At 39.0% G+C, this 17,014-nt stretch overlaps 1 protein-coding gene across 1 annotated transcript in view; it reads left to right on the forward strand.

The window, feature by feature from the left end:
* The first annotated feature begins 445 nt into the window (after window positions 1-445).
* The window catches only part of LOC126273098 (ran-binding protein 9), a 227,914-nt gene continuing 211,345 nt past the window's right edge, over window positions 446-17,014 (forward strand). The window contains exon 1 of the mRNA XM_049976523.1: window positions 446-724. Within this exon, the coding sequence (XP_049832480.1) occupies window positions 532-724 (193 nt within the window). The 5' untranslated portion in view covers window positions 446-531. The remainder of the gene's footprint in view (window positions 725-17,014) is intronic.

Here is a 17,014-nt window from a genome sequence, read left to right on the forward strand (position 1 = left end):
CTGAAACCTATCTACCGGAGTTGATATACCAAGTTACATTTATCTGCAAAGGGTACCAGTTCCACTTGCAATTGTGTTGCATCTGCATTAGGTACATAAGGCTTTTGTATTGTATAGTCTTACATAAACTATCGTTAAATAGAGATAGTATACAGTATTTGTCATTCACGCCCTTGTACTATTATTTATACCTTTAAAAGTATGAAGCTGGTGAGTCACTTAAAGCTGCTATTGTCAATTTAACTACTTTTAATGTAAAAGAACAACAGCACGAGATGCCATCATGCAATTTTTTATGTTTCTGTTTTAGATTTACTCCTCCTAATCTCTAGTTTCTGTATCTTCGCAGCACTTCCTTCTCATAAGTCACAATACTTAACACTGCTGTCAGGAAACAAATGCAGACATTGCAGAGATGGCGTCTGTATCCATGGTAACTGGACAACGGCATCTCGTGGCCAGAAGAAGAACTCGTGTAGTGACGTTTGCGCCTAGGCTAAGAGTCTTTGGCTACGGATATCGAAAATAAAAATGGCCGCCGTCGGCAATGGACGGAGTATGATGGATCCTCAATCAGGAACGCAAAATTCACTCGTTGATCGTATTAAGTGCCTGTATCCTATGGTTAATGAAGAGGAGACACCGTTACCGAGGTCATGGAGTCCAAAAGATAAATATAACTATATTGGATTGTCTCAAAATAACTTGAGAGTGCATTATAAAGGTAAGTCCAGCTGCAAGAAGAGTTTTGGTTAGGTTATGCTAACTACTTTTGGTTGCGATGGTTTGTTCGGTTTCAGGAATACATTTCAATGTGTCAGCATCATAATATTCATTGACCTGTTTTCCAAGCCATCTTGCGTACAATGCCAGAGGCTTCTGTTAGTGAATGTCATCGACCATAGCAGTGACCAAGGTCTCTAAACAAAGAAATCAGCTGATCGCTTTTCGTAATGACGCAGTTCGTTTCTGAAAACTAATATGTGCGAGTGGAAAACCAAAGTGAAAGAAGCCAATAGTTAGCACAGAATCGCTATGCAAGGTTTAATGTCGTCTGTCAAAATGGAAATATGTTCATGTACTTTCAAAATTTTAGTACGTGTGTGTGTGTTCAGTAAACGAGAGGAAAATCGAGAGCGTCGTCAAAAATACTGATTTTTCAGGTTTAATAATACTGCAGAAATTTTTTCCCAATTACAGATAGCTTACCATTACATTCAGCTGTTATGAATAGATAGTGTAGGCTTACTATAACAAGGCTATCATGTCGTTGCCATTGTTATTTTTTTTTATCAATGTGTTCTAATATGTAAACTCGGATTTTACTATTTCCATCGTAAGCTTAATTAATTAGTCGTGTGGAATAAGCGGATTTCGAAAAGCACGTAACAAGACTTCCAGATTAATATGCATTATCCTTTGTAGCAATGCAAGCGACTATTTGTAGCATGAGTTGGGAAGTATATACTTAATATTTTTCGTTGAAATTCACTATGTCATCTAAGAAAAAGGGTTACTTGTCTTTGTAATTTAAATTTAATTTCAGCGTCATTCCATGAGGGCACACTGCAAACGCTCACGAGTGATTGAAAGCGAAGTCGAACCTACACCGTTTCAGTCAACATTTTGCCAATAAGGATGATTTTGTCACGAGCTATTATTGCTTAAAACACAAATTTCGCACAGTATGGCTTCCACAACAAAACGTAACGTTTACTTGAGGATACGTAGACCTACGGCTTGAGTAACACGCATACGTATTACAGTGTTCTTTTATTTGTATATTCCATTTTGATTAGATTCGGTAACGCCCGTGTTACGAAATTGTTTCCCATAATATATGACAACTCATACCGCAGTGCCAATTGTAGGATCATCAGTTTGTTGCTATTTTGTTTCAAAAATATTCTCCAGATTTAAATTAGATTATTCAGTTTTTGTTCCATAGACCCAAAAAAGTGATTCTCGTGTGTGTGGAACATGTGAGAAAGTATTAAATAAAACATTTGAATATAGTACTTACTTCCCTGATCATTTGTCAGGAGATAGTCGAAATGGTTAATACAATGCAGTTAACTGGAACAGCTAATATTTACAGAATTAACGTGCTGTCAGAATGAAACACTGTTGCACACTATTAATAGATTTATCGTACACAAAACACTTAGACCAAGTGTTGTCAAAACTGAAATCTAAAATATTTTTACTTAAGCTGGCTTAACAGTTTCTGTTAAAGATATTCATCTATGGGATAGGAGTTGCCCATCAAAAAGTCTTTCAAACTCTGTGTAAACTGTGCTTTATCTGAAACCAAGTTTTTAATGGTTACTGGAAATTTGTTTTAACATTAGGAACTAATCACCTTCATACTAGCTGTCAATTTCATATGGTTTTATTTTATATTGAAGTGTCTAGTGCTTACGGTTTGGGCGGGAAGATGAGCAAGTGAAAAACATTTCATGTATTTAGAGAGCATAATCACTTAATATTTTTGGAAAAACATAGTTTATATATGATCACAATGTTCTCCCTTAACCAGAAATTCTGGTACTGTAACACTACTGTTTATGAAAGGACATGGAATCTGCTTGCAACATTTTGATTTTTAAAAACAAAGTTGAAGGCAGATATGGGGCTGAAGCAAATTAAATGTTTGAAGAGCTGCACTAGGGGGAGGGGGGGATTGTAAGTTTCCTTAGAATAAAGTGATCATTTTAAATTGCTTTTAAAGTAGAATGAAACAGAAGTAGAAAATAACTGAGGGACATAAGGTATAGGTTAAATTGGGATAGTAAAATCTGTTTTCAGGAGAAGTTAGTGAATAGACAGTATTTATAGACGTCTTAGTGAATATTATAATTTCAGCTTTGTAGCTCGGACCTTCTATGTCGACAGTACACATCAAAAAGCAGGAGGTAGCTTTGGGGCAGTCTGGTGTGGCATCTTGCAGATAGTGCACGTGGTGGTACAGTGATACTATGGACAATAAATTATATATGGGCATGTGAACGTGTCCTTCACCCTGAAGTCTTTTTGTGGTCAGAGACTCGCGTCTGTAGTGTAGCCAGAGACCCACCTTAAGTTGCAAGATGGCAATTCGATTTTGAGTGGCAACCCCTGTGGATGATAATGGGAGATTTATTGTGACAAGAGATTGTTCTGTAGAATGTCCCAGTGTCTACGTGTGCATAATATTTAACACACTATTCTTTATATTTTTTTAAAAAAAAGAGTTTGAAGCAGAAGTGTTATTTGTATAATAAAAGTGTATAATGACTGATGGATTATCATTAGCTTTACACTTCACCAGTAACTTGCATTGAACAATTAGATCAAAAGATGGGAATATGAATCTGTAAAATGACAATTGGCTGATCGACGTTTACTGATTTTCAATGTAAGAAAAGTCATTGATAATTCATGAGTAACAGAGTTGTGTACTTCATAATATGAATCACATGTGAATCTGCACAATCAAAATGCAGATGTCCTGATAAAGCTGCGATGAAAATTCTGAGTCTAAAGATACCGGTTGAATACAGCATTAAATCTTTCCATGCTTCATGCCACCTCGTGAAAAGTGATAAAAAAGCATATGCATATGTTGGCAGCTGGAATTCATTTTTCCTGCTGTGCATTTTTCATCACTTGGTCAATAAAAGTTGAGGAATTTGAGGCAGGCAACAGGTATTTTATTGAAACCATAAATTCATTTGTGTACCCAGAGTATTGTGTGCTGAGTCATCTTATGTTTCTTGCCGAAAAATGAAGGGCTTGAATGCAGGCATTTCCAGATTAGGTTTCTTCTGTGTGTTTTAAGACAGTAAGGGCAACTTGTTTGTCACAGATAGTCAGTTCATATTGAAATGTTTTCATACAGTGCTTCCCACCAATATCTTCTATTTTTGTGATGGGTTGGCAAGAAACAAAATTTTATGTTTTATAGTAGAAGTACATACTGGTTCTCGCCATAACCTGGAATAACTGAGAGATGTTACATCCCAGAAGGCATTGTCTGCATATGTCATTTACATTGACTTATGAAGTAAAAAGTTTTCTTAAAACAACTTGGACCAGTACAGAAAGATGTACACCTATGTTGAGTGAAGTTACAGATTTCGTATTGTTGAACAAAATGGTAGTCTGTTAATGTTGTGAACTGTGATTTAAATCTTTCCGTTTTACTGTGATATAAAACTAAATATATGTATACTACATTACAATGTTGCTAACTATTTACTTAGAAAAGTCTCAAAATATATTGTCTGGTTTCTTTGGTGCTCACAAGACCTGTGTGGAATGGATTAAAAATTCTGTAACTGAGAAGTAATAAGTATGTTCAGAAATGTTGAGGCTGTTCCCTCACCAGTACATATATTACAAAATGGAAACTACATTGAATGCCCTCTATAGTATCCTAAAATTGAATATATAGTTCCAAAAAAATTCAAATTGTGGCGTGGAAATGTACAGTTCTGAATGGAAGATTGAGTGGAATGTTTGCATGTGGATTGACTGATTTGTAAGTAACTATCAATATGATCTGTGTTTATTTGATAATAGCATCATTCTTGACAATGTGCAGTTGTCACTGGTATATTGTAAACAGAGCTACCTGTATTGCAGATAATGTACAAGGTCTGTTTTATATTGTAAGAGATCTTTGTCCAATACTTTTTATTAAAGACATTCTATAAAAACTTAGACAGTGTACTGAAAACTTTTATATAGTCAGAGCATGGTACTACATTTTGTAACAGATTTTAAGATAACTTACAGTGTAATCGGGCCTAACACTGTCATAGACAGATTTATTGTGTAAGCTCACTTTGTTTTCAATGCAATACCTTGAACATACACCAGTATGGATATAATCGGACAAAATTTTCAAATGTAATGCAAATCAGCCGACCGCTGTAGCCGAGCGGTTCTAGGCACCTCAGTCCGGAACAGCGTGACTGCTAAGGTCGCAGGTTCGAATCCTGCTTCGGGCATGGATGTGTGTGATGTCCTTAGGTTAGTTAGGTTTAAGTAGTTCTAAGTTCTAGGGGAGTGATGGCCTCAGCAGTTAAGTCCCTTAGTGCTCAGAGCCATTTAATGCAAATATTGACTGCTGTCATTCAGCATAACTGCACAGCAACATGACTTGCCATATGTACAAAGGACCAACCAAAAAGGTTAAGGTAGATTCTCATTGTTAAATAAAGGGAACTACATTTCCATATCTGTTTTTAGTTTTACGGTGTCTTGAGCGTAAATCTATATTTGTAACTAATAATTTTTGTTATGGGTAAAACACGAATAGAGTTTTCTTTAAAGCAACTTGGAATATAAACACAGTAGTATTTCTGTCTGGACTTGGCCTAATGTTCTCAGCAAGAAGGTATATCAAACAGTAAAATTTGCACTAAAAAAATGTGTGATATGAAAACGGTCATTTGTACCAAATGTGCCGTTTGAATATTAAGAAATTAGGGACTACTAATTTTTGTGGCAAATTGTGCACCACAAAACATAATATCTTATGAAAGAGATTCAGCAGTTAATATTAAAGTATCAGGTTGCAAAATATAATTTACACCTCTTCAGAAATCTTGTGTTATTACTGGAGAATGAACATCCTTTGAAAAAGAAAGGGAAATCAGAGGTGCCCCCTCAGCAGTTAGGTAGAAATGAAGCACAAGCAAGTGTTGGACAAGGATAGAAAACCACAGACAATCTAAACCTGGATAGACAAATTGGACTGCGAATGGGATGTTCTTGAATTACTCTTGCCGCGAGTAAATCATACTGCTACTAAAAACAAATGTAATTGGTTACATCTTTCTTCTGAAGATCATAGTCAAAATGCACAGTATAGAGTACTTTTTATTATTTTGGTACTAAGATTTGTCATGTTACTACTCTCTTATGGGAAGGTTGATTGCTTAACGCAACAGTGAGATCTGTCAGTATTCAGGCAGGATCTGCAACCACACAGTTCTCTATTACATCTCTAGCACATTACTTCTGAGTTGAGTCACTTCAGTTGTACATCCAACCGCCATGAAAGTCATAACTTTCAGAAAAAAAGAAAGGGAGAAGAAAATAAAGTACCATACTGGGATTAAAACTTGAAATTTCTTGTCAGACATCCAATCACGATTGTGTCTAAAGTTGCTAAAGAAGGCAGAGAAATAAGATTGGCATGTTATCAGGTACAAACTGATCACAGTATGTCCATGCAGTAAATTACAAGCATCAATCTTAAGAATGGAAAATTGCAGAAATTTGAAACTGACATCTTATGAGTCATGTGGAGGCTGCATATGTGTCTGACAAATGGAATTGGTAATTTTTTCATATTGTGGGGCCACAGTCATAATATATTTCTGTAAAGTCAGTACGGCCATTGGACTTGTTTATTTACAGTGTTACATTTAAACTTACACAATCGCGATTTCTGCTTCAAAGTGCCATCTCAGGCATTTTATAACACTTAAATCACTTGATAATGGCACTTTGAAGCTGAAATCACGATTGTGTAAGTGTAACATTGTAAATAAACAAGTCTAATGACGGTACTAACTTTAAAGAAGTGGAATTGGGATTGGTGTGCAACCAAAAGTGATGCAAATAACTGCAATAGCAGCAAAGAAGTAGCCAGTTTTCCCGACACATTTGGAATTATCGAGGCAGTCCAGGAAACACCATTAGTCTATAAAGTTTATTTGGAGACTTAAATATCCCATTTCTTTGAGATCTAAGAGAGTAAACTTGTAAAATGAAGGCTTTCAGAAAACAAAAAAGGTTTGCGTGAGGTTACTGAAAGCTGGGGAGCATGAATAAGGCTAGCAACCTCAATGCCTATCATTCCTCTTATTTCATTGATTGTAGAACCAGGTCTAATTTAAATTCAGCTTTTATCGAAAATTGCTTGAATATAGGAAGTTGCAAATACCTGTTGCCGTTGTTTTCAGAATGCATTGCTAAACATGTACGCATGAATTACAAGGTGATGTTAGTAGTAAATAACTATTTTTCTTAGGGTGATTGTATAATTGCTAAGGATGCAAGGAGAATTATTTGCAATTGGTGCAGCAAAGGGAAGATGGCTCTGTTCAAGGGCACAATGAGAGTTTCTAACACCAGCAGTGAACCACATGTTTCTTAGAGGAAAATGTGTGTGTCTTTCAATATATTAACCAGCGAGATTTCTTTCTTAGTGTTTAGTAATTTAAATCATAGAAATGTAATTTTGGCATGTCTGCAAAGTGCCTATGTACTATTGCTGCAACAGTATCTTCACTGGACCTCAAATGTAACAGCAATTTTCAGTTTAGATCCCACTGTCACATTGATGCTGCTCTATATGAGTTTTTCACCATCTCCATACCTGTGAATGTGTGTACTTCTAGTTTCAAGGTGAACAGGGATTGAAGAATAAGCCTTATGAAACTAAAATATTACTTTATTTTGGAATAAATATTAACCAGTCAAAAAGTAAATAGTTTGTTCCAAAATGCACTGCTTTGCACATCTGTGTAATAAAAAATCTGCTGCTCCGTTGCATTCGGTATTGTGTTTGTCCACATCACGCATTGTGACATACTTGGATCCTCCTCATCTTACTCCGCAAGATGGTCAAACATATCAATCGAGGATGGCCATCACAAGATCGTCAAATGTATGAGGAGACTTTCTGCAAAAATACAGCAAAAGCTTCAGTTGGTTCAAAGTGTGTTCAGTGAGGTTGTCAGGCAATACCACAGGCCTTTCCTTCAGTCCTTGTGCCTTCTGGAGGAAGGAAGTGACAAGGTGCACCAACCTCTTCTGGGAAGGTGTGGGCTGGGCATAGTATTCTCAAGCATTTTCATCTTGCGAGACAAGCCCACTGCCGAAATGTTGATTGTAAGGCAGATAATTGATTAGAGGGTCCTGTCCCTATACTACACAGCTCTCAAATTACCCTCATTTGGATAAAAGATGGCTGACATCCATCTGTAGGTTACATACCAGCTCAAAACCTCTCCCTGGAGTTACATCATCAGGTTGGTTAGCAGTAGTTCACTATTTCTGTCTTTGGCCTTCCTCTTGAGAGAGGTATAGGTAGTGCAGCTGGTATTCTTCACGATATGTTGATGTATTCTAGTTGTGGTCTGCCTCTTGTATTGTTCCCTTCTATTGTCCCTTCAGTGACACTTCTAATGATTGTGTCAGCATTGCATTGTACAGGGTAAGCCTTGTCTCGTGAAGGTAATCGAACATAGAGGACACACATGGGTGGTTCATGTACTGAGATGTGATGTATCTTTAAAAGTATCATTATGGGCCAAAAATAGACGTAACAAAATCATTACTCGAATGATTGGTTATTGGGATATACTCACTCAGTATGATTAATAAATTCAGTTAAATAATCGAAAAGGCCAATTAATTGACTGCACGCATAATCACCCATCTCTAGGATGGACTGTTCACAGTGGACGTCTAGGGGCTAAATTAAACGTGTGGAGGCGGTTGTGTACTGTATTGAGTCAATTCACCCTTCCAAAAAAAAAGGGCTGGCAACGTGCAGTTGTGAATCAGACTGAAAGTCCTTATAGAGGCATGCAACCACTATGAATATAATTATTGGAAAGAATTTTAAAAAGCCATGTAGTTGCTTAAAAAAACTGACGGTTTTCTCTTAATTTATTCATGATGTGTTTCAGTGTTAACCCATCATCTGATGACCTGTTATAAACACACATGTAACAGATTTTACATGTAACAAATTTTACAGACACACAAATTTTTAATAAAGGTCAGTTCTAAAAGAACAATATTAAAGTACAAAACTCTTTTTGATACAGAAATACATATTATTTTAGATAAAAGTTGTCATTACTAACACACAGAATTACTAATATGTAGAATAACTGGTAGCATACCCGTTTTTCTGCTTATTAATAATGACAGTATTTGACTCCTGCACCAAAGTTTCATCCATTTGTATCTAAAATGGTATGTATTTCTATATTAAAAAAAAAGGCGCTTTGGATATGAATATTGTTCGTTTAAAACTGACTTTTATTAAAAATTTGCGTCTCTGTAAAATTTGTTACATACATGTAAAATCTGTAACAATCCATCTTTTGTGTTTCCATATCATTCGTAACGTAAAATGTTGCATTTGTCAGTTTATACTATGTAATCAGATGATGAGTTAAACATGTAATGCATGGTAGGTAATTAACAAATTCAGAAAGAAGCCAGCAACTGTTTCTAGCAGCCGCACAGCCCATTCGATTCTTTCCAGTTTATTGCATACTTCTCAGGACATAGTAATTGGTAGCTTCAGATGACTGCTGGAGGCACGTTAGCAAAACGCATTTTCTCGTTAACGATTGGGGAGACAGAGCTCAGAGAAAACAGGTTTCCTTCACCTCCATTACACTTGTGGCTTTACTTACTCATTTACTCTGGTCAAGAGTATTAAGAGGTTCCTGAGCAGAGCAGCACAAACAAGGCAGGTCACATTTTAACCACTTAAGCTATCGGGACTTTAAGATCCTGTTGTTATTTTCAAGTTCGTACCCATACTATTATGACAGCATCCTCTGGAAGGGAAGATGAAGTTGGGAACCAGTTACTTGATCATAAAGTCTCATCGCAGAGTCTGTTATGCTTGTTTACATCATTGTTGATGACAGAGAAACGGGTAACTACATAGTAACTTGTTTTATGCCACATCTTTCTTCAAGCCATGGTTTTGTCGTCGACGTTTAGCAGCCAGCACATCTCTAGTAGTGTCAGGTGATGAAGTGAAATGTTGTTCAGAGTGGGGTCATTTATATGAATCTTGGTCCAACCATCCTCCAAGAAATGTAGGATCACTTCCCGTCCACAATAAGTCGTATTGTTGATATTGCCACGATGGCCAGGCTGGAGACCTGACTGTGCGTAGATTAAAGGAGAGTGGCAAATTGCTGCAGTTTCAGTGGAAGTGACAGTTCCTGTAAAGATGGAATTTTTTTGGACTCGAGTGAACGTTCTACTCGTGCAGACTAAGTTGACACTATGCGCAGTGGCTGGTGGAAGCGACCATAAATGCATTTCCCATATACAGTCGCTCTCGTCAGACACTGCAAAGTTAGTAATGCGAGTAATTGTAGATTAGTAGGGATCTCTGTTAAGGTGCTAACAGTCAACTTTGATCCAGCGGTAGTAGGATATTCTCACTGTAGTGGTGTATAATGCTCGACCGATAGAAATGTGTGAATCATATAAAGGTGTTGAATATATGATGTAAGCGAAGTGAATATGCCCTGTGACAGTCTTTGGTTCTCAGCATTTTCTGTTGAGAGAAGAGTAATGTGACTTGCAAAAAACCGGAAATATTCCTTCTAGGTTAATCCTCTGACCTTATCGAGACTGTTTCAGAGCAGAACACACTCCACAAAACAGTTGTGGCTAAGCCATTTCTTTGCTATACCCATTCTCCCTAGAGTGCTAGTCTCACAAGGTACACAAGTGAGCTTCTGTGAAATTTGGAAAGTATGACGACGATACTTAAGGAATCGAAATTATGAGGCTGAGAGATCTAAATGTGTTCCTTCATTTGGTTTTAAAAAAAGCAAACTCCCATGAGCAGGTTCGCAAATCCACAACTCCTGAGGATAAACTGCACTTTCCACATAGTCGTTGGTTGTCCAGAATTACATCTCCTCGTCTCCATTTTTTGATGGAGGTGTTTTTAACTTGATAAATAATAACAGTAACTTTGAGTAATGTCTGTTAGTTTATTGTTCAGCACAAAACAGACATCTAGCACCTTGCATACAAGTGTGCTTAACATATGTAATAAAACTGGAGGGAAAAAGAATTGCTGCCCTCACTAAATAGACACTCTCCGAAACTGTCCACACAATTCCCTCCTTCAGCTGAGCAAGCTTCTTTCATTCTGATGGATTGTAATGTAATTCTTATGGCATGAAGCAAGTCCTATGTCAGAACTGATCGTGGCTTATGAATCACATTACGTTTCATGTCACTTTCAGTTAAGTTGGTGGCTAATTATATGGATAATTCAGTTCATCTAAATGGCATTACGAGTTCCTTACAAATTGCCGGTTCTGATAGCATGTAAATCATGTTTGCAAGATACCGATTGGGAGTAGAAAGGCTTTTGGTACGAAAACAAAAATCACTTGAAAAATGCTAAAATAAAAAATGCCATTGTAATGCATATCAAACGATTCCGTTTGGTCGGAAGTTGCCGAAATTGAAATTGGGTTTTGTCTTCGCAAGGTGGTAGAAGAGCTGTCGATGCATTTTTATTCGTGTTTTAATTAGTAGTAATTAAAACATCGTCTATTAAGTAAAACTAGATATCAGAAACTTAGTATTTTGACCTCGTGTTTAGACAGAAATACACAGATTTTACTAAAAATTAGTGTCAAAATTAACATGGGTTGTGCTCTCAAATCAGGTTTCGCACGATTAGTTCGTGGAGCCGCCATCATTTTTAACATGTATTCAGCTGGGTGTAAGTGCTGCTTCTGACTTCCAATTCATGTTTCTAAAGTTGAAGATAATTTCTTAAACAGAAAACGTGTAAAACGATCTATGTGGAAAAGAGGGATAATTTCAGACAATATTATGTAGCGGCCGAAAGTGTCTGTTGCACCAGAACTCATTTTTATTATGTACAATTTTAGATTGTAGTTTTCATCTGAAGCAATCGATTTGGAATAGATCGAAGTATAGCAGTCAGTCAGTCTCGGATTTCTGAAAAGAGCGACGAGAGCAATAGTACTATAACAAGACATATTTGGGTAGCTGATATTGTTAAGAGTATTGGCCTTGAAAGGCCACGTTTGAGTCCTGTAGAGAATTTTAATCTGCCTTGTAGTTCCAAAATAAAGCACATTGTATGCAAAATCAAAGATGCTCATTCTGCAAAAAGGTTAGATGTACTGTTCTATTTTTTATTTGCCAGTGATGACACAGTCCAACCGTTTTATCCTATTTAAACACAACAACAAGCAGTGTTGCTGCCACCGTTGGACGTACACACATCGCTTGGTCGGATTGTAAAAGCTTCCGGAGCATGTGTAGATGACCCCGTTATTTAATTACAGCTCTTTGGCGGAGGAGTGGGTGAAAAGCCTTTAGTGAAAGTGTAAGGACGTGGGATACCGCGCGTGTCAAGGCGCGAAGGAATGCTTTGTCCACTTAATTTCTCTTCCGAGCGTCGTATGCTTCTTTGTATTTTAAGTCCATCCGTAGTGAAACTACTTACGTCGTCTCTACATTGATAGTGAAATTTAATTAGAGAAAGCCAAAAGGCAGAAATTACATAAAGAATAGTTTTGAATTGGACAACGTTAAGGAAGTTTCAGCTGACCCTGACGAGTGAATTTGAAACAGAAAATGTAGAATACGTGTACATACCAGTAACAAACTTACTGTTAGAAACGTTGGTACTGACCAGTAAGTATCAATACAGCGTGCACAAAGTGCAACGGGGAGACAACCCAGAAACGATATAAGAAGATCGTGAGTGATAGAAATTGGTCGAGAGAGTTACTAAATTGAAATGTGAATGGGCTGGCCACATAGCTAGGCAAGATCTAAAAACAAGGATCAGTGATGCTGGAACACGGTGGTACCTGATGGCACAGAAAGGAGTAGGAGAATATGGAAGAGGCATTCATCTCAACGGGGGATGAACTGTGGGTGACGAAGAAAGAAGTCGCCGATAAGCCGTAGACACGGCGTGTGCGCGCGCGTCAAGGCGAAGGACGCGAAGTGATGTGCGTTGAGGCTGAGTACTGCGCAGTCGGGGTGTTGCACTGGCATTGACGCGGTTCGCGCTGAAGGACGGTTCTGTGGTGGCGCCAGGTGCCAACTTCGGCGCGGGCCGCGTTTCGCTTCTGAGCCAGGTTGTCCTCCGCGAGCCGCAGACAGGCTGTCGTGCCCGGGAAACGCGCCAGGGCTATGCGGCAGCGGCGCAGGTGCATGGCGGCTGACGGCAAATGCCCTGGTTCGACTTCTTTCTTCGTCACCCACAGTTCATCCCCCGCTGAGATGAATGCCTCTTCCATATTCTCCTACTCCTTTCTGTGCCATCAGGTACTACCGTGTTCCAGCATCACTGATCCATGTTTTTAGATATTGCCTCGCTATGCGGCCAGCCTATTCACATTTCAATTTAGTAACGCTCTCGACAATTTCTATCACTCACGATCTTATGATACCGTTTCTGGGTTGTCTCCCCGCTGCACTTTGTGTACGCCGTATTAACACTTACTTGTCAGTACCAACGTTTCTAACAGTAAGTTTGTTACTAGTAAGTACACGTATCATCAAAGCAAAGCTCGTAGTGGTTCTTTTGACACAAGTGGTATGGTAAATTCATCACTCTGCTGGGAACTGAAAGAACAGGAAAAGTATCGACCAAATATTTGAAAACTTCAACATTATTTGTTCCTGAAGATACATAAATATAAACTCAATAATATTAATAATAAATTGCGCTTTTTTACACTACTGGCCATTAAAATTGCTACACCACGAAGATGACTTGCTACAGACGAGAAATTTAACCGACAGGAAGATAATGCTGTGATATGCAAATGATTAGCTTTTCAGAGCATTTACATAAGGTTGGCGCCGGTGGCGACACCTACAACGTGCTGACATGAGGAAAGTTTCCAACCGATTTCTCATACACAAACAGCAGTTGACCGGCGTTGCCTGGTGAAACGTTGTTGTGATGCCTCGTGTAAGGAGGAGAATGCGTACCATTACGTTTCCGACATTGATAAAGGTCGGATTGTAGCCTGTCGCGATTGCGGTTTATCGTATCGCGACTTTGCTGTTGGCGTTGGTCGAGAACCAATGACTGTTAGCAGAATATGGAATCGGTGGGTTCAGGAGGGTAATACGGAACGCCGTGCTGGACTCCAACGGCCTCATATCACTAGCAATCGAGATGACAGGCATCTTATCCGCATGGCTGTAACGGATCGTGCTGCCACGTCTCGATCCCTGAGTCAACAGATGGAGACGTTTGCAACACAACCACCATTTGCACGAACAGTTCGACGACGTTTGCAGCAGCATGGACTATCAGCTCGGAGACCATGGCTGCGGCTACCCTTGACACTGCATCACAGACAGGAGCGCCTGCGATGGTGTACTCAGCGACGAACATGGGTGCACGAATGGCAAAACGTCATTTTTTCGGATGTATCCATGTTCTGCTTACAGCATCATGATGGTCGCATCCGTGTTTGGCGACATCGCAGTGAACGCACATTGGAAGCGTGTGTTCGTCATCGCCATACTGGCGTATCAGCCGGCGTGATGGTATAGGGTGCCATTGGTTACACGTCTCGGTTACCTCTTGTTCGCTTTGACGGCACTTTGAACAGTGGACGTTACATTTCAAATATGTTACGACCCGTGGCTCTACCCTTCATTCACCTCCCAGCGAAATCCTACATTTCAGCAGGATAATGCACGACCGCATGTTGCAGATCCTGTACGGACCTTTCTGGATACAGAAAATGTAGACTGCTGCCCTGGCCTGCACATTCTCCAGATCTCTCACCAATTGAAAACGTCTGGTCAATGGTGGCCGAACAACTGGCTCGTCACAATACGCCAGCCACTGCTCTTGATGAGCTGTGGTATCATGTTGAAGCTGCATGGGCAGCTGTACCTGTACACGCCATCCTAGCTCTGTTTGACTCAATGCCCAGGTGTATCAAGGCCGTCATTACGTCCAGAGGTGGTTGTTCTGGGTACTGATTTCTCAGGATCTATGAACCCAAACTGCGAGAAAATGTAATCACACGTCAGTTCTGGTATAATATATTTGTGCAATGAATACCCATCTATCATCTGAATTTCTACTTTGTGTAGAAATTTTAATGGGCAGTAGTGTACTTAGTCCTTTGTATATTATTTTCTAAGTGACAAATAGTGTTTAAAATTATTTAGCTCGTTCAGTAGATTTCACCTCTCCACTATTGAAACAATGTTAATGACTCACTTTGCCACCTTGTAGGCAATTTCTTTGGCCAGGTGTTGTAAAATCTAAATATATTTTTAGGTTTAAGATTTTTGGTCTCTTGCGGGAGAACATTTGTAGAAAGAACGTAAAAGTCCTCGCGCAATTTTTGCAACCTATCGCGAAAACAAAAGCAATAAAATAAAGATTACGGAGACACAAAATCAAAAATCAGTTGTTATAGTAGTGAGTACGGTTGCAATAGGCGTTTCGGAGAATAGCAAATTATGCCACAGGTCACTGTTTTTGCACTTGAGCTTTCTGCTGTATATTCTGGCTCTTTGAACTCTCCACTCGGCAGTCAAATAATCGATCATTGATATGATTGAGACACCGATCCATTAGCGGCGTGTTTGACATGATTTTTACGCTGGTACGTGACGTGCGCTCATCGCGAGTAGTCATTTTGAATAGAAATTCGCTCGTATAACAGGGGCTTAGAGACATTTCACAGCTACAAAGAGGGCACGAACCACTACTGAGCACTGGAGTGCTGCTCTAGATACTTGCACGTGTAGCCACCTGGTTGGCAAGCTGCCGCGATCTCAAGCGGTTGGAGGGTGAAAGGGCTCGTTACAAAAACATGTTCAAACACCTACATAACACACGGCGCACGTACACTGATAAACCAAAACATGAGCACCGATCGCCGTGCCATAGAATGTCACCTGGTAGCCTTACGGATACGTGACGATGTAAGGGAGGTGCACAGGGTGGTTCTGTTATCACGTTGATTGCCGGACCTGAATGACAAGGTTATTTAATAGGCAGAGGTATTTTCAGATATGTGTAGTTGTTGGACTCGTGACCTGTGAAGTTAATTTCTTAAACATCATTACTGCTAGATCTTGTGTAAAGGAATTATGCACAACCTTTCATAACAAAGCTCTTTTCTTAGAATGAAATTTATTTTATTTGGAAGAAGAGAGCAAAAGTAATATAGATGATGAGTATTTAATGTCTGAACAAGTTGGTTTACAAATTCACAGCAGATGTAACAACATATTTGAATTAACAGGTTGTCTGCTTTACTTTACAAATGTGAATAAAGGAAAAAAAAACATTCAAAGTGCATGAACTTTTCCTTCGGAACCGCCTTGCTGTTTGTGATGACTTGCTTTGATTTTTTTACAGCTTCAACTCGACGAAACTTTTGAGAGTATCTTCTATAACATGGTGTGCTCATGATTCTCTTGCTGCTGGTTTCTTGCAAGACATGGGTCCTGTAAATTGATGTTCCCGATGATCCGGTACATCTTACGGGTTTTCAATGTTTATCAATGCAAGTGCAACTTCCTCTCGAAATTCAGTTACTCCAAATTTTTGAACTCAAAAGAGCCTCAATTCTGTCGCGGGGCAAACCCTTACTACTCCATTTTTGTACAGTAAATTCTTTGACCATTAGTTTCGGAGAGTAGGTTTTTCGATCCAAACCAGACGACAAAACGAATCCAAAAAAGTATCGTTTCTTAATTGTTTGTGTCCACCCTTTGTTCTAGTCCGCTGTGTCCTGTACATTTTTCATCGGCAAGGCTGTTGGTAATTCGTTGCTCGACATACCTATTCGTCTTGGTGACTATTATTTACAAAACTGGGCCATAAAAAAGAAACGGTAAATATCCAGTTCATCGCCTCTTCAAGTAAGTTTAGTCTTCACATTATCAGCAATTCCCTCGTTACAGGCTGTGGTAAAATCATTCATATATCCATGAATATCATATTAACTAACTTAGGAGACGTCTCTGGGCGACACATCTGATTCGACGACGGTTGGGCTTTTTCTTTTCCTCGCTCCGCATTCATTAGAATCTTCGGTATCACGATTAGAACTCTTAGAGTATTCTGGATCATCGCCGTTATCTAGTTCGCCACCTGCTGGAGGACTGATTTCTTCCGTACTCTGTACGCGGGGAGGCTTCTGAGGCCGCATGCCTCGTTTCCTTCAGGAATTGTTAAATTACTGAGTTTTGA

This window comes from Schistocerca gregaria, chromosome 5, assembly GCF_023897955.1.
Source record: "Schistocerca gregaria isolate iqSchGreg1 chromosome 5, iqSchGreg1.2, whole genome shotgun sequence".
Classification (NCBI taxonomy): Eukaryota; Metazoa; Arthropoda; class Insecta; order Orthoptera; family Acrididae; genus Schistocerca; species Schistocerca gregaria.